General features: G+C 44.5%; 1 protein-coding gene across 1 annotated transcript; it reads right to left on the minus strand.

Annotated features, from left to right (window-relative positions):
- Window positions 1-812: 812 nt before the first annotated feature.
- Window positions 813-6,696, minus strand: LOC149301679 (uncharacterized). Its single transcript, XM_089484136.1, has 2 exons — window positions 6,625-6,696; window positions 813-2,517 (listed from the first exon to the last, which is right to left on the minus strand). Exons 1-2 carry the CDS (start codon window positions 6,656-6,658, stop codon window positions 1,280-1,282), a joined length of 1,272 nt encoding a protein of 423 aa, XP_089340262.1. The 5' UTR covers window positions 6,659-6,696; the 3' UTR covers window positions 813-1,279.
- Window positions 6,697-18,587: the final 11,891 nt, after the last annotated feature.

The raw sequence follows: 18,587 nt of genomic DNA on the forward strand, positions 1-18,587 counted from the left end.
GGTGCCCAGAACTGGACACATTATTCCAGGGTCTTTCCTCTGCTCCACTTTCCAGGAGGGAGGGGGCTCCTCAAAGACCTTTGTATATTTGGATCATGATCCCCTCCATGGCCATGTCTCTCTCTAAGGGACCCCCGCCCTCTTTTCTCACAATAACCCCCTAAGTACCTGGGCCCCAAGGAGTCCTCCTCCGAGGAGGCAGGGATGGAAAGAGAGAGAGGCCTGGCACCCCCCCCCTGCCTTTCTTTGAGGAAAAAGGGGCTTCCTTCCTTCTTGTTATCCCCAAGCCCCCCCCCCCCCGCCAGAAGATCCTCAAGCCATTGTTCTAAAGGAACGAGGGTTGTCCCCCATTTCCATCCCTCAGAACAGACTGTGAGGGCAGCAATGGCTTCAGGTCTGAGACTGCGCATGCGCACATACATCCAAAGGCCCCTTCTGATCATGTGCAGGGATCACCAGGACCTTACTGCTGCTGCTGTTATTCCACTGGCAGCCTTTGAGGGAAGGGAAGGAGTGTACTGGGGTCCAGCAGCCTCCCCTCCCTCCCTTCGTTCCTTCCTTCCTTCTTTTGAGGAAATTTTGAAGAGGCTGCAACGGAGCCCAGGAAAGGAAGGCTCTGCTTTGGTAATAGTCTCTCTGTGTATAGTGTATATACATAGATAGATAGATAGATAGATAGATGGATGTATGTTCCTCTCTGCTGTTCTTACAGCTGGGAATGGAGCTGAGGATTGAGGAGAGAAGAAAGTGTCAGTTTTGTGCATATTCACAAATTCTGTGCATCAAAGAATCCAGTGTGTTGAAACAGCAAAGACCTTTATTGAAAACACATATCAGAAATATGTTTAAGCCAGAACTGCCAGAATATATTGAAACCTCAAAACCTAAAACTCCACCTTCTACCAAACCTAGCCCCCACCTACAATTCCCATCATCTATCCCCCACTATGAGCCCCACTTTGCCATCCTTCTCACACACACAATCTCTCCCTGCCCCAGACATTTGAAGAAACTAGCTCCCTTTCTGTTACTACCGGTCCCCAACTTTCTTTGGCTAAAATCCCACAAATTCCAAATGCTATCATTGCTATTCTAGATAGCTGCAACAAATCCCAGCCCCCCTCTAACTAACTTAAACCAGTACTAGTAGCAATTAAAACCTAAACTTAACAAACCATAACTTTAAAACTTTATTTGAAATTTTGTCAATCTTCTTGATTTCTGTACTTTTTATTGTAAAATTTAATAAAGATTATTAAAAAACAAAAATAATGTTCCTTCACTGCTTGGATGTGTGTGGCTCCTCTCCTGTGTAGCCTCTCTGGTGATTGAATAGGCCTGACCTCCAAGAAAAACATTTCCCACAATGCTGGCATTTGTATGGCTTCTCTCCTGTGTGAACTCTCTGATGTGTCACTAGGTTTGACTTCCCAGAAAAACCTTTCCCACAATGCTGGCATTTGTGTGGCTTCTCTCCTGTGTGGACTCTCTGATGTCTCACTAGGTTTGACTTCAAAGAAAAACCTTTCCCACAATGCTGGCATTCGTGTAGCTTCTCTCCTGTGTGGACTCTCTGATGTTTCAATAGGTCTGACTTCCAAGAAAAACCTTTCCCACAATGCTGGCATTTGTATGGTTTCTCTCCTGTGTGGATTCTCTGGTGTGTCACTAGGCTTGGCTGCCGAGAAAAACATTTCCCACAATGCTGGCATTTGTATGGCTTCTCTCCTGTGTGGATTCTCTGATGTGTCATTAGGCTTAACTTCCAAGAAAAACCTTTCCCACAATGCTGGCATTTGTATGGTTTCTCTCCTGTGTGGATTCTCTGGTGTTTCAATAGGTTTGACTTGAAAGAAAAACATTTCGCACAATGCTGGCATTTGTATGGCTTCTCTCCTGTGTGGATTCTCTGGTGTGTCAGTAGGTTTGACTGCTGAGAAAAACCTTTCCCACAATGCTGGCATTTGTATGGCTTCTCTCCTGTGTGGATTCTCTGGTGTGTCATTAGGCTTAACTTCCAGGAAAAACATTTCTCACAATGCTGGCATTTGTATGGCTTCTCTCCTGTGTGGATTCTCTGATGTTTCAATAGGTATGACTTCCAAGAAAAACCTTTCCCACAATGCTGGCATTTGTATGGCTTCTCTCCTGTGTGGATTCTCTGGTGTGTCATTAGGCTTGACTGCCGAGAAAAACCTTTCCCACAATGCTGGCATTTGTATGGCTTCTCTCCTGTGTGGATTCTCTGGTGTTTCAATAGGTTTGACTTGAAAGAAAAACATTTCGCACAATGCTGGCATTTGTATGGCTTCTCTCCTGTGTGGATTCTCTGATGTTTCAATAGGTATGACTTCCAAGAAAAACCTTTCCCACAATGCTGGCATTTGTATGGTTTCTCTCCTGTGTGGACTCTCCGATGCTTGACAAGGATCGACTTGTATGCAAAATGTTTCCCACAATTTTGACAGTTGTATGGCTTCTCTGGTGTGTGGGCTCTCTCATGACTGACAAGTTCTTCTGTAAAGAAGGGTAATGATAGACAATACTGAGTTAAGAGAGGAAAGTGTTAGCCCAAGATTTAGCCCTACGTTCAGGCCTCCCTATTTGATATTAAATTAGTAAAGTTGGAGTGGGTGACCTGAGCAGGACCCTGTTGCAGATGCCCCAAATCCATGAAATGATTACATCCTTACTCACAGGAGCTGGCAAAGAAAAGATTGTGGGGGAACTACCTTGAGGTAATCAATAGAAGCAGATAGTCATACAGACTGTTGAATAAAGATTCTTTAAAACATGTGTAAAATATTTTGATTGAAAAGTGGCATCATTTCCTGTGAGGCGGCCAGAGAGTGCTGTGTCTGAGCACATGGCATGATGCAAGCTAACTGCAGCGGATGCTTCATGCTGTGTGGCACCAGGAGATGAATGACAACCAATAGAGTATACAGGACACATCTGGATTGTTGTGGATAGGATTGGATTGGAGTTGTGTATACAAGAGATGGTGAACATGATGGAAGTCAGAGAGGAGAGTTTGCAGATCTTTTTATTATTTTGCATCTCCATTTATTATTTTGAGCCTCCAAAGATTCGGATGAAATCAACTGTGTCTGTGACTTATTTTTAAGTGTGAAATGTGGTCAGTGCATTGCCAAAACCTGTATCTGGAAAGTTGTTTCCATATTGTGCTATGTTATTGTTGAGCTGCATCTGGGAGCATCGTGCTCACATTGTGCTGTACATTGGCTTGTGAATGGGACTGGAATTCAGAGCCAACAAGGACCTGAGGACCGGTGTGCTAATCTCTTATGTCAGAGGTATTTGCACCAAGCACCCATTGCATTCAATTTGATTTTGGACCATATTTTCTCCACCCAGAAAACATTGTAAAATGATTTAAACCTTATAGAAAACTTGGGTTCTGCCCACTAGCAACAATTTCACTATAAAGATCAGGCCCAACTGACTGTTCTTCAGCGTCAGTCCAGTTGCAGACAGACACTTTCTTGGTTTACACTGCTAAACACCTCACTACACTGGCCAGCTCCACTTGTCATGGGATTTACTGGTTTCTTTCCCCATTCTGGACCCTCAGCAATTGGAATCAAGGTCCATCTAGGTTATTTATTACCATTAGGAAAGCCTAACATCTATTCACCACTCCCACCTTTGTTAGCTAGTTTTTGTGTGTGTGCGTGAACACCTATATGTGTGTGTATGCATGTACAGTGCACCTGTGTCATAGGTGGGCATGCCTTACGCGGATTTCAGGATACACAAAAATGCACACTGGGAAAAGGGGCAGTTTGCCCCATAAGGGTTAATCACGCCTGTGGCGGTGGCGTGTGCATCTGCTCCACTGCGCGGAGCCCTGTTCATTTATATAGGGCTTGAGAATGCATGTAATCCCCCTAACAGAACGGGATGACTCCCGATGTCACTGTTGCCTCAGTCTCTCCTCTGAGCTAAGTATGAAATTCCCTTAAAAGCATAGCACTTGGCAGTGTCCTCCCCAGACTCCATCATTTCGGGTAACAAAGAGCCTCTGGAATCAACCATGGAGCTAAGGAAGCTCAGGTATGAAAATAAACATTAGAGAAAAAGGAATTTTTCTGTCACACTTTCCTTTCTTCATAGACATTGCTCAAAATTTCTAAATGGAACCCATTAATATGTTTGAAAACAAGGCCCTGAGCTGGTTCTCATCAGTTCAGTTCTTAAAATCTGTCATGTTCGTGGCTGTCTCCCAATCCCCAAGGCCCCTCTCCTGCCCCTTCCCAGAGGTCCCTTCCTCTCCGGACAGAGCTAGGCAATCCTGGCTTTACTCCTGCTTTCCCCTCCTGGCTCCCATCTGCCAGATCCCCTTCCCTTTCTCCCTCTGCTCTCCAACCTTCCCTCTTGCCCATCTGCATCACTTCAGCATCTCATTTTCAGCATCTTTTCCCTGTCTTTATATTTTTTAACTTTCCCTCTGTCTCTCCATCACAGACACATACCCACAGAGTGTGATGCATAAAAGGGATACTTTGAGGCCCATTTGTTGAGAAAGGCAGGATAATCAATATACAAATAACTCATTGGCAAAGGCAGAGTAATGGGGCTGGGACCTTGACTCCAATTTTGGTGAGGGTCAAGCGTCAGGGAGCAGCCTTAAAACATTATAAGACAGGCATGGACTACTAATGGGATTTGGGGGAGATCCCGGGGGGGGGGGAAGGGATGAAATAATATTTTGCCCCTCAACATCCCACAGCATCCCTTTGAGGAAGTGGAGGCCATTTTGCCACTGTTGGGCCCTCTCTGAACCATTGCAGGCCCAAGGGAGGGCTTTCCCCCAAGAAGGCTCTCCAGAGCCTCAAAAGGATGGAAGAGGAGCCAAAAAGGTAGGAAACTTGCTCAGGGATGTGCTGAGTACCATTTGGGTGAAAAAAGCATTAGTGTCCATGGCTCCTTTCCATAAAATCCTAGAATTGGCAGTTTAGGATGGAGTATTTAGAATCCTTAGAAACTGGAGAGCAGTAGTGCCTCACTGAACTACAAATTCAAATATTCTACAGGATGTTGCTATCACAATTAAACTAGGCTTGAAAGGGATCTAGGACTCCTAGTAGACCGCAAGTTGAACATGGGCCAACAGTGTGATGCGGCAGCTAAAAAGGCCTATGTGATTCTAGGCTGCATCAATACAAGAATAGTTTCTAGATCAATGGAAGTAATAGTGCCACTCCATTCTGCTTTTGTCAGTCCTCACTTGGCATAATCCTGTGTCCAGTTCTGGCCCCACAATTCATTGCTGACCAACTCATTAATAATGAGACCAGACACAGAGAACTGGATTATAAAATGGGCAACTTTATTTAACTCAACTTATTTAAACTTATTTCTTCGAGAACTGCAAAAAAACCAGGGGGGAGAACCTTGTGTAGGAACAGCTGGCAGATGGTCTGCTCCAAGACCAATTCCCCAGCTTCCAAAGGGCGAAAACACCTGTGCCCCAAGGGCAATCCATACTTTGGGTTGCTCCCCGGCCGGCATCCGGAAGGCCAACCCAAGACTCCCCCACTTAACTCGCCAGACTTAAGTGAGGATTTAAATCTCAAGCCAGCCCCAAGGCAAGTCTCTTTCCCTTCACGTTTACTCGCAAGACCTAAACGTGATTTCCAGAGACCTAGCTTCACCCTTTAGGAGGGTGCCGAGGTGTTCACCGAAACATCTATCTCCCCCCGCCTATGCGTGGAACCTATTTATGACCACACCCATGCCAATTGTCAAAGTCCTCAACCAACAGTGTGGGGTAGGCGAAAAAACCCTTGGAAAGGGGAGAAAATTCCTACCCGGCCCCGAGGCGACCAGAATTAATTTTCACACTGATGTCGAGGTGGGAGGGTGGGCCAGCGTTTGAAACCAAGTGAGAGGAGTTTGGGCAGGGAAGCCCCAAGCAAGCTAAACCCCGCCCCCTCTTCTCCCAACAGCCAGCAGAGCATGCTGTTTTCCTTTAACATGCTGGTCTCTAATGAGAGGCCAGCAAAATCTCCTCCCCAGCCCAAATGGTCGGGGAGAAGCAAAAAGGATGTTGACTAATTGGAGCATGTCCAAAGGAGGGCAACCAAAGTGGTGAAGGGTCTGGAAACCATCAAGCTCTATGAGGAGCAGCTTAGAGAGCTGGTTATGTTTTGTCTGGAGAAAAAAAGTTAAAGAGTGGATATGATATCCATGTTTAAATATCTGAAAGGGTGTCATGTTGCGCAAGGAGTAGGCTTGCTTTTTGCTGCTACAGAGAAAAGGACACACCGCAGTGGATGCAAGCCACAGGGAAAGAGGTTCCATCTAAACATTAGGCGGAATTTTGTGACAGTAAGAGCACTTTGACAGTGGAATATACTCCCTTAGAGTTTGGTGGAGTCCTCCTCTTTGGAGGTCTTTAAAGAGAGGCTGGATGGCCATCTCTTGGGGGTGATTTGAATGTGTATTCCTGCATGGCAGAAGGGGGTTGAACTGGATGGCCCTTGTGGTCTATTCCAACTCTATGACTCTATAATTCTAGTGGAACCAAAGCGACATGATAATATAGTATGAAAAGGCCCTCAGTCTTCATAGAAAGAGCAATGGATTCAAGTTCCTTACCTACAGAAGCCACATTCTCATAATTGTCCATCATAACATAATTGTACAAAAGTTTCTGTTTCTTTGTCAACAGATTCCATTCATCTTTGGAGAAATATACTGCCACATCTGCAAAGGTCACCTGAAATAGAAAATAGCCCTCATCCAGAGAGTGACTAAGCAAAAGGGGAGGAAAGCACATAGTGCATCCAAATATTATTTCATCACTTCAGTATTATTCTAGGAAATCAACTTTAAATTCTGTCAGCAAGAAAAAAGCTACTGACTTTGAGATCAGTTTGTCTTGAATCCTTTTAATATAATATAAAATATAATAAAAAATTTAATTTAAATCATGGCTGGGATATTCAGGATGGATTCAGATACTGAGAATCCCAACACATATAGTACATTTAGCCACAAAAGAATTATGGTGCATTTAGCCATTTCTTGCCAAATTTCAGAGGCAAATGTCATTTTAAAAAAACAGTTCTGGGGAGCACTCTGGACTTGAGGGCCACTGGGGCCATCCCCAATTTAGATCCAGAGATGGTCTCCCATATCCCCAACAATTCACAGACAGAAAAAGCAAGGCACATGTGGACAAGCAACACCAGAAGGTGGTGAGGATGGCCAAAGTTGTTTATGAGGAAGATCACACAAACTAGGAAGGGTACAGCAGTTTGCTTTTGCCTCAGCCTCCTGGCAAGGGAAGACCCTTGCAACTTATCTCCTCTCCTCGCTTTTGAGTTGATGGGGTGCAAACTCCTTGGAAGTCATTTTTGCAGCAACTGAAGAGAGCTGAGGATAATGTGGAAAGTGGGAGGAGGAGAGAGAAACCTACACTTTTGAAAGCCCCTGAAAACATCAGGCGACAGAGGATTAACCAGGACTTTCTCTACCAAACTGGGACAAGATGTTCTCCACTTGCTTTCTTGAGCTGGCCCAGCAGTGACACAAATGAAACTAATAGCCAGGATGGCGACTCACCAAAGAGTTGCACTTCGACAGCCTCTTTCTCTTGGAGCGCAACTCCCTCCGCTTGGCCTCTGTGTTGGCCATCAGGTGGGCAGGGGTCCTGGTGGTCCTGCACTTGGTTCACTTCCAGAAAGAGAGGCCCCAAAGCCGTGTACAAGGATGCCGAGATGAAGTTCCTGAGAAAAGAGACTAGAGTTAGGCTTGGTTTGTCAAGCAATCCTGCATCACTCAAAGACGCAGAGAACAGCATGCTGCTAGTGAGATACGCAGGTGACATATGCCTCCTTTGGGCCAATGCAGAGATGGGCATCCCCTTCCTCCCTCTGCACCAAACAAAGCCCCCTGGACCTAGCATATATTCACTGCAGCTCCCCTACACAACAGATACTCCATGTTAAAACACTTTTGATGTTGCTATGTTGAGCAGCACGTGAGGCAACACGTTAACGTATGGCACCAGATTCTGCACCTTGACTGTAGTCAGTAGCTTGTGAGCTGAAGAAACACCTGTCGCTTTCTCAATGAGCAAAGAGACACTGTAATCTTCTCTCAGCTGAGGCTTTTATTCCTATAAGAGGTTCCACTGTGTACAACACTATATACATCAACACCCTCCACCATCGACACCAGTAACAACCCACTCTGAGGCACACACTGTCTGACTCTTCCTCAGTGACAGTTGAGAATGACAGTTGACAGTTGCATCAACATTCCAATGATGCACTGTTTAAATGCTGACACATCTAACTGCCACTAGAGCTGTCAATGACTTCTAGTGGCCACATGCATGTCATTTCCTCAGGCCTGTTCACCATGGTCCTGACACTCCATGCCTTGTGAGAGTGGAGGGGGGTCAGGGGATGGGGAATTGGAGAGGACCCTGGCTATGTCCCTGTAGCTAGATGTGAAATGAGCGCATCATCTGCTGAAACCTCCTGACTTCCCCAGTGGCCCTCAGAGGAGAATGCCTTCCTTTGGCTTCTGGCTAGAGAAACACAGCTGGAGGCTTCTCCAATGCCTCGCACCCAAGACTCTCATCAGGCATGGAATGAACATGGAGCATGGCTTCCACAATTCCACTTTTCATTCTGTATTCCTTCTAATTTCACATCTATTTTATACCTCTCCCTCATTTGACGATAGATACCAGTGACAATCTAGGCCAGATTCTTTAGGTTCTTCTTGTGTTTTGATCTCTAGTTTTCCTTGCGATTCTTTCAGGACATCCTTGTATCTTAACCAGTTAGTTTTCTGGATACTTTTCCTCCCAAAAAGAGCCTCATGCGACGAACACCATAAAGGTATTTTTGGACATATTCTACACTTGTTTTCCCCAGATCTTCAATAGAGCTTTTCTTATGAAATGATTTGTGCTTTCTTTATGAACTTTCTCTTTTCTGTAAATTAGGTATCCATGCCACCCAAATCTTAAGTGTTCACCCTCCAGACATAACTGTTCATTCCCTGACACAAACCATTCTCTAATCCAAACTAAACAACAAGCAGCATAATAAAGTCCTCTTCTACTTTTGTCTTCACAAAGTATTTTCGTTTCTATCCTGGGTCTTTTCTTTTTATTCCAAATAAATTTTGAGATTTCCTTTTGCCATAGATTCAATGGTCATTCATTCTGGATGATGGGTATCGCTTGGAACAGAAACAGTATTTCAGGAAGGAAACTCATTTGGATCAGTGATATTTTTCCTAATAGCGATAAGTGTAATTTCCCCATTTTTCTAGGTCTTTTCTGATTTCCTTCCTTGTGTCTCATAGTTATTCTGGAATTGATCTGACCTTGTTATAGGTATTTCTACTTTTTTGTTGTTGTAGCTGTATTTGTTATGCACATGTCTTGCTATTTTTTTCATTTTTGTTTGCAAAGGATTGTTTATAAATAAATTACAAAAGAAAAAAAGTGGTTTCCAACCGGATTATTTCTGTAGTGCTGACACAGCCTCAGTTGGTTATAAAGGATAGAAGAACCCAAGTCAATTTTTATCCTGTTAAGAATGGTTTTGCTTTTTTAAATAAAAGCAGTTTGCTTTTCTGTCTAATCATTATTTTTGTTGTTCTTGTTTGTTTCTATGTTTGTGTGTTTCATTCTTGGTAATATGAGTTATTCTGGTCTGCCTCCTTCCTTCTTGCCTGAAAATCAATTAATAAGGAAACTGGGGAGACTTTTAAAACCTCCCAAAGGAGCCACTTTTGGCCTTTTTTGGGGGACTAGCCTCCTCTTAGAAGCCAAAGCCCAATGTTTGTGAAGAAGAATAAGGCTTGTATTAAAACTATCATCTCCATTTCTGATCCTTTTTAAAACCCATGTTCCCCAGGAGCAGAGCTGTGTAATAAGAAAACCCTCTCAGAAAAGAGACACAAAAGACCCACAAAGAGACACACTTCCTTCCTTTTGGCCCAAGGAGCCTGGCCTCCTTCTGACTCTGGAGCCTCAGGAGAGAAAGAGAAGCCTCTGTTCAACTGAGGCTCAGAGAAGGTTCTGGAACATTATTCCCCACAGTCACAAGCAAAACAAAATGGCCACCAGAAGACAAAATGGCTACTGGAACACAAAATGGCTGCCTCTGCCTGAGCGCTTGGCACTTTGAGGCCTTCAGGGAACCCAAAATGGAGGAGGAAAGGGCCCCAAAGTCAGAAGGGACCCCAAACAGCATTTCCAATCCTTAACAACAGCTAAAATCTTTCCTGATGCTATAATATAGAGACTCACTGAGATATAAATATGTCTTTCCATGTCTTTATAAATAAATAAAATTTAATAATACTAATGCTACTACTAATAATAGTAATAATAAGTTACAACCAGGAGATTTCTCCCTGTGGCTTCTCCCCCAGAGGCCTCTGCGTATGCTCAGGAGCCCCTTCTTCTTCTCCTCCTTCTTCCTCTACAGAATCCTCCAGAAGTCTCTCTGCTCCTCCTCCTCCTCAGGCTCTTCCTCTAAGCCTTCCTCCTCCTCCTCCTCAGGTCCTTCTTCTAAGCCTTCCTCCTCTTCCTCCTCCTCTTCCTCAGGCCCTTCCTGTAAGGCCTTCCTCTTCCTCCTCCTCCTCTTCCTCAGGCTCTTCCTCTAAGCCTTCCTCCTCCTCCTCCTCCTCAGGTCCTTCTTCTAAGCCTTCCTCCTCTTCTTCCTCCTCTTCCTCAGGCCCTTCCTGTAAGGCCTTCCTCTTCCTCCTCCTCCTCTTCCTCAGGCTCTTCCTCTAAGCCTTCCTCCTCCTCCTCCTCAGGTCCTTCTTCTAAGCCTTCCTCCTCCTCCTCCTCCTCCTCCTCAGGTCCTTCTTCTAAGCCTTCCTCATCTTCCTCCTCCTCTTCCTCAGGCTCTTCCTCTAAGCCTTCCTCCTCCTCCTCCTCAGGTCCTTCTTCTAAGCCTTCCTCCTCTTCCTCCTCCTCTTCCTCCTCCTCTTCCTCATGCCCTTCCTGTAAGCCCTTCCTCCTCCTCCTCCTCCTCCTCAGGTCCTTCTTCTAAGCCTTCCTCCTCCTCTTCCTCAGGCCCTTCCTATAAGCCCTTCCTCTTCCTCCTCCTCCTCAGGACCTTCCTCTAAGCCTTCCTCCTCCTTTTCCTCACAGACTTTGGGGGAGAATTGTGTGCCTTCAATTCCTTTCTGGGGATCCTAAGGCAACACTATCACAGGAGTCTCTTTGTAGGTTTTGTCGAAGGGTGTTTACCATTGTCATCGTTTGAGTCTGAGAGAGTGTGCCTTGGGGGCTGGGGGTGTGCTGCGTGCCTTGAACTCGTGTCTAGTGACCCTATTCCCAGGCTTTCCTTGCCTTCAGGTTTGCCTTCCACTTTGCCCTTTGTCTTCCTCTGAGACTGAGAGAGTGTCTACTGCCCAAGGTTCCCCCGCATTGGGTTTCATGGCCCAGAATGAATGCCATTTCCATCATGTAGATGTGTGTGTGTGTGCGTGTGTGCGTGTGTGTTGTATGCCTTCTATCTGGCCATTGGTCTAGCTCTGAGGCTGAGAGAGTGTGACTTACCCAAGGTCACCCATTTCATATAATGAGACTTGAGCACCCGTGGATTTTGCTATCCAAACCAAATCCCAAAGGATACCAAGGGCCCATTGTTTTTCCATCTTTCTTTTGCAAACAGCAAAGCAGATCTTGCTTGCCTGATCTTTGCATGTTTAAGAGCAGTGTTGGGCAAATGCTAAGAGCTGCCTTGTGAGGTTAGGAAGAGGGTCCTGGAAAACAGTCCTCTTCCTCTGGACCCACAGACTCAGAAAGACATGGGCCCCCCATTCAATGGGGCCCCTTTCTTTGAGGCTGCTCTAGGTCCAGGAGGGTCTCTCAGGAGAGATTGGGAAAGTCAGCCTTTGAGGAGCTCTGGTCCTTAAAGGCTACTATCTCCAGGCTTTGCTGAGAGGTCAATATTTGGGATTTGGGCAGATCCAGGCTGCAGGGCTCTCTCAGATCTGGTTCAAAAACACAGCAGAAATTATGATGATGATAATGATGATGATGATGATGATGATGATGATGATGAATCTTCCCTTCAAACCCACAGAGCCTTGTGGACGCTCAAATAGTAACAGAGGTCAAAAACACATTGCAGAAATAATCCAGTTTGCAGAAATAAACCACTTCAACTGCCCTTGTTCAGTGCTTGGGAATCATGGGAATTTTAGTTTATTATGGCATCTGAGTTGTCTGACAGAGAAGACTAAATATCTCACAAAACTACAGTTCCCAGAATTCCCTTGCATTCAGCCAGACAAATAAAGCAGCCCTGAACTTGGACCATTGTTAGCAGTTGGCTTGGAACCTGAATAGGGTTCTAGAAGGCTGGTGGGTTTGGTCCTTGGCTGCTTAGGAAGAAGGGCTCCTTCTGGGTTTCCTTGGCAGGAAAGGAAAGGAAAGGAAAGGTGGGTGCCTCAAGATGCCGATGGGAGACCCCTAAATTTGGTTCCTTTGTAAGAATGCTGACTGAAGGGGAAGAGAAGGGTGATGGATTTGGTCCCCAGGGAGGCCCCAGGGCAAGCAGGGCAGGCCACACAACATTCGCTAACTCCCAAGTCAAATCCTGGTTTTCCTTCTTTTGCCCAGGACCTAAACCAGGACCAGAAAGGATCAGTCTTCATTTGCTTTCTTCTCCTGTAACAGGTGTTTTTCCTTGCCCTTTTTACACGTGGCAGTAAAGATACGATACATCAGGGCCTGGCATTGAGCTTCCAGTTTTCATGCATGATCTTCAGACAGGAGATGAGGCTGCCTCTTCTCCATTTTGGAGGGAGCCCAATTCCAGGAAAGAGGAAAGGGCTCTGTGCAAACATCTAGATCGGATGTGAGAGCAGTAGCTTATTATAATTTGCGAGCCTTGGTTAATTGGTTTCTTCAACTAGAAAAATTGCAGGGGTCTATGGATTGGTTTAGTTTCTTGCTTTCTCTCAGTTGTGGTGGTACAAGGGCTCACTACTATACTCTGCATTCGCCATCTGGCTAGAAAGAAGGAGGCTAAATTAAATGCCTTTTATCCTTAGTTTTTTGTGGATTTTTTGGGCTATGTGGCCATGTTCTAGAAGAGTTTCTTCCTGACGTTTCGTCAGCATCTGTGGCTGGAATCTCTGAAGATGCCAGACACAGATGCTGGCGAAACATCAGAAGAAATTCTTCTAGAACGTGGCCAAATAGCCCGAAAAACCCACAAAAAGCTATGGAAGCCGGCAATGAAAGCCTTTGACTTCACGCTTTTTTTTCCTGTCTCTCCAAGCAAGTGAGAAAGAATAATTCTCTCATTTCCCCTTGATCTGGGAACAGACCTTTAAAATTTTTTCTGTTCATTTCTTCACAGGAAAGTATTGAGTACATTTGAATGACAAACTGTGAGCGACTGTGGTTAGTAATTTATGCATTAGGCTGAATGAGATCGCTAGAGGCCCTGCCCCAGGTCCTAGGCTTTAGCTCACAAACCTCAGGACCTGAATTCACAACCCTACAAGAGAGATGGAGGGACACCAGAAAGTAGGCAACCAAAGTCCTGTGCATATGTACCAGTTTGGTGCCATGTTACTGGCTGTGGATCCATCCTACAGAAACCTGGGAATGGGGTGCTTAGAACTGGATGCTTGGTAGAGAGCCCCATGCAGTCCTTCATGAGTTGCTATATAATTTTAAGTACTTCATGAAATAAGAAATCCCAAGATTCTGTTGGACAGAGTCCTTTAAGTTTCATGGTATCTAAGTGCTAGGTTTGGGCAATGGAGATACAACCCAGGTGCCAAAAATGACCCCTAGCAATTCTGGACAGACTCATTCAATCTCTGTCTCTATTGGTGGAGGGCTATTTACACCAAGAAACCCATGGATCTTCAAAAGATTTCCAGTTTATTTAGTTTATTTATATACATCCATCCTTTCTCCCAATATAGGGACTCAGGGTGGCTAACAATAAATTTAATATGGTACAAATTCAAAACAATGCAAAGGGATTAAAATTATAACTATTTTTTAAAATTAAACCATTTATATAATTACACCTTGAAAAAAACCATATACAATTTCACCTTGACCTCTGAATTGCACAGCAGTTCAAACCTTATCTCTTGTTTTGCTTAGGATCAAGCCCTTGAGGCATCAGCAAAGAAAGTGGAAGCGTGAAATACTTTTTGTTTGGAGGAAGTGTCTATCCAGATTCTGTCCTGTAAAACTATTAGAGCCCCTTTGATGCTGTTTTTGATTCAGAACATATGATTTTAAGGCATCTTGCACTTCTATCTCCATCCAATAAACCTTTGAACTCTTTCAAGCATTCTGTTTTCCTGGCTGCCCATCCCAAGAGTATGAAACATAGCACCAGTCATGGAGATTCAGTCTTTTTCTTGATGGGGATACAGAGCGAAGGCCACAGGATCCCCACTCCTGACATAACATTTTGCCCAGTTCATTGCAGATATTTCACATACTTAATGTTAGAGGCAGACTGAGAGTTTTGGGAGTCCCTGTCCCTCCAAAAGCAACTTTCCCAAGAGCAGTCTATGGCCTGTTACAGACTGCCAAAATAAAGCTGCTTCGGGTCTCTTTGGAGGTATGCTATTTAAATGACGCATGGGTCCTAAGAGTCGCAGCTTTGGTGCAGCTTCCGGATTCTTAGGGTGCATGCATCATTTAAACAGCATACCTTCAAAGAGACCCGAAGCAGCTTTATTTGGCAGTCTGTAACAGGCCTATGTCTCCCTTCCAAAGAGCAGCAGTGGATGGAGAAGGAGGCCTTGGGGAAGCAGAGGAGAGCTTGGCTTGACTCCCAAAGACTCTCCCTTGAAGGTTTCCATCTCTCTAGGAAACAGAGGAGCCTGGGAGGGAGACTGAGGACTAGGGCATGCTGGGAAAAGCTTCAGGGGGAGCTTATGGGAGCAAATGTGGGACTTTGCTTTCTCCCCCCAACTACTTTCCTGCTCTCTTTTGACAGGCTTGAAGACAACACAAAGTAAGCTCAATGGTGGAAAAGACTGCAAAAGCCATCTTCCCTATACGTTCCATGCTCACCTCCATGGCACCTTAGGAGCAAGCAAGTATCCACTGAGGGCAGCACAGTCAAGGAACAAAATCCAAAATGGGGAGTGGTCTTTGAGATCCTGATGGTCCTCTGAGAGGAAAATGCCAGCCCCTGAAACCAATCCTGGCCAGCTTTTGGGAAAGGGCCCTCAAGGTTTGCCCTGATGGACTCTGAGCCCCTTGCAGACTGTCCCTTCCCTGAATTTTGCTCTCCTGGAGGCTCAGAGGAGATTCTGGGGGGCCTGGGCACCTCCTCTTCTTAGGGACCCTGAGCCCCAAGTTCAGCTGACAAATGGTAATTCGCCCACGATGAACCCACCTTCCCCCCTCTGTCCTGGGACATGTCCTTAGGAAACCTCTTCCATGGAAATTAGGGAGCTCCTAATCATAGTGGAAATGGGAACCTCTGGAATTCTCCTCTTTTTCCCAGCTGGGAAGCAAGGCATCGTTGGAAATCTCTTCCAAGGACAAGAGGGGTTGTTGTTGTTTTAATAACATGGCTCCAGTCAATGGAGTTCTTCTTCAGGCAGTAAATGGAGGTTTATGCAAATGCAGAATGACATCACTGCTACGGAAGGCTCTCTTGACCAATCAGAGAGCAAGATGAAGGTTCTTCTGGAAGCTTCCGTGAGAAGGAGATATAAGGCCTGAGAGACCAAGAGACAGTTGGGGGAATTGTGTCGGTTTGAGATCGAGAGAGAGAGTTAAAGAGTAGATCTTGGAAGTTAGTCTCAGAATTGGACGCTTAGGTCTATTTTTTAATAGCTTGTATGAATTGAATATTATATACTTACAAATATTGCACCTGCAAGATTCTTAATATCTTGTATGACATATTTTACTTATATTTCGTTATCAATAATAAATACCTCCTTAGAGTATCTACTACTTGACACTCCTTTTACTCGTATTTTGGCTTTGTTAATGATTGTCAGAAACAAGTCTAACAAAGTCTTCATCAACAAAGTCAAATTTCAGAACAGGAGTCTAAACTCAAAACTTTGTTGAAAGAAAGAGATTGCATAGAAGGCACCGTTCGTGGCGTTATAGTCAGATCTAACTAACAATAAAGATTTGACCATTTTATATCCCCAATTAACATCCCACCCCACATCAAGATCTATTGGGTATTTTATTCCTGCTAGAAATATAATTGACAAGTTAATTACCTCATCATCCAAAATCCCCCACCCCCCAAAATATGTTGTTTTGAGAACCACTGAATGGTCAGCAAGTTCCCAGCAAACCTCCCCAAAACAGTGAGATAATTCCCATCTGCTCCCACCATTTTGCAACCTTAAATTCAACCAAAGTACCAATAAACCCAGTCAAGCAATCTGGCCAAATAATATATATTAAAATTAACTCAAACCAACCCTTTCCCCTTCTCAGCTTTCCCATCAGGGTTGGGGGGCGAGGAGGGGGCATGTGGGCGAGTGAGGCTTGGCTGCTTGCTATGGGTCCCATTCCTTTCCCTCCACATTATGTTCACTCCAGGAATCAATCCTTCCGCTATCCAGCTCCACAAACTCAATGAATTAACCTTCCCAACATCCAGTTCCACAAACTTCACTCAAACCCTTTTTCCAAATATATAACACCACTACCATTTTCTATAAACTATATAATTACATTCAGTTCGGATTCTTCCATATTTCTCCAACAACAAATATGGAAGAATCCAACTATACACCAACATTTATGGAAGAATCCAAATTTCCCATCCTGGTTCTGACAACTGGTTCAACTGGTTCAAGTAATTGGTGTGAACCAGCTCAAGTCCTTGTTTTCCAACATTTTAAGGAGTTCCATTTAGCAACTGTGACTAATATCTATGATAGGAAGGAAAGGGGACACTGAAACTACTTTATCTCTCATCTATTTTCCTAGATGACCTTTGCTTAGCTCCATAGTAGATCCCAGGCGTCCCTCCTCTCTTAATGCTGATATGACTCTTCTCTGTCTTTGCCCTTTTTTATAGAAGAACTTGAGACTCATCAGAGAATAGAAACTGAGGAGAAATCAAAGAAATGTGTGAAATGCTTTGCTTTTATACCTTTAGAGGTATCCACTAGAGAGAAAGTGTAGAAATGTGAGCAGTTGAAAGTACGTTTTTGATTGTTTATAACTTTATTATTTGATAAGACTTAATTAAAAAATTTAAATAGGAAATATTTTTGGAGAGGCAGCCTTCATATATTTTGTTGTACAGTTGTCACTCCCTTTTTGCGGACTTAGTATCCGCAGCCTCACTCCTCGCGGGAGGGACAGGCGACCATTAATAAAACAGTGTGCTCCTGCATATGCCTCCCCTCCCGGTGCCATGGGTGTGCAGCCCATTATTTTCTATGGGACTCAAATATGTGAGAGTCATCATTTTCGCGAGGGGTCCAGAATGGATCCCCCGTGAATTGGGAGGGGCTACTGTATTTTGTAAAGCTCTATTATAATCTTCATTTATGCTACTTCTGCTAAAAAGTTCTTGGTCTGAAAGTATCTTGTCTTTACAGAAACATTAAATAAACCTCTGCCCTATTTTGAGCATCCCGTATTCTATAATGAGTATATAGAATCTGAAGGACAGTGTCAATTACGGAAGCATCGGTTTTAGCATAAATGAGGTGTTGCTACAATTCAACTGGTTGTGACGATGAGAAAGGATGCTGAAGATGAATTCCTGTCTCCTATCTAGCCCTATATCGACACACACAACATGCACTGACTCCAGAGTCAAACTCTGATTTCCCTCCCTGTCCCCAGGATCTAAACCTGGGCTAGAAAGGATCAGGTTTTATTTGGGATCTTCTCCTGTAACCTGTGTTTTTCCTTGTCCTTTTTACATGGAGCAGTAGGGGGGCTGTACATCAGGGCTTGGCACTGAGCTTCCAGTTTTCAGGGATCATTTTCAGGAAGGTGACAATTGTGCCTCTTTTCCATTTTGGGGGCGGGGGGAGGAGGAGGGCAACTCCAGTCAAGACGAAAGGGCTCTGCACTAATATCCAACTCAGATGGGAAAGCAGTAGCTTATTAGAATGTGGAAGGCTTAATTTATGGGTTGCTTCAACTGGCAAAGATTGCAGTGGTCTATGGATTGGCTGTGGTGTTACAGGGGCTCACTACTCTGCATACATGTCTCTCTTCACTTCCATATAGAAAAGTATATGGAATATATTGGAATGACAAGATGTGAACAACTGTAGTTGGTACTTTATGCATTCAGATGAATGCCATCACTAGAGGCCCTGCCACAGGACCTAGGTTTTAGCTCACAAACCATGGGACCTAAGACAATCCTGAATTCACAACCTTACTAGAGAGATGGAGGGACACCAGAAAGTTGGCAACCAAAGGCCTAGTCATACTTCCCAATCATAGCAGTTTGGTGCCATATTAACAGCTGTGCTTCCATCCTACATAATCCTGGGGATTGTAGTTTGGTGAATGGGGTGCTTAGAATTGGCTGCTAGGTAGAGAGCCCTAATGCAGTTCTAGTGAGAACAAGGTT

Source organism: Sceloporus occidentalis, unplaced genomic scaffold (genome assembly GCF_023333645.1).
Source record: "Sceloporus occidentalis isolate IW3139 unplaced genomic scaffold, rSceOcc1.0.p SCAF_21, whole genome shotgun sequence".
NCBI lineage: Eukaryota > Metazoa > Chordata > Lepidosauria > Squamata > Phrynosomatidae > Sceloporus > Sceloporus occidentalis.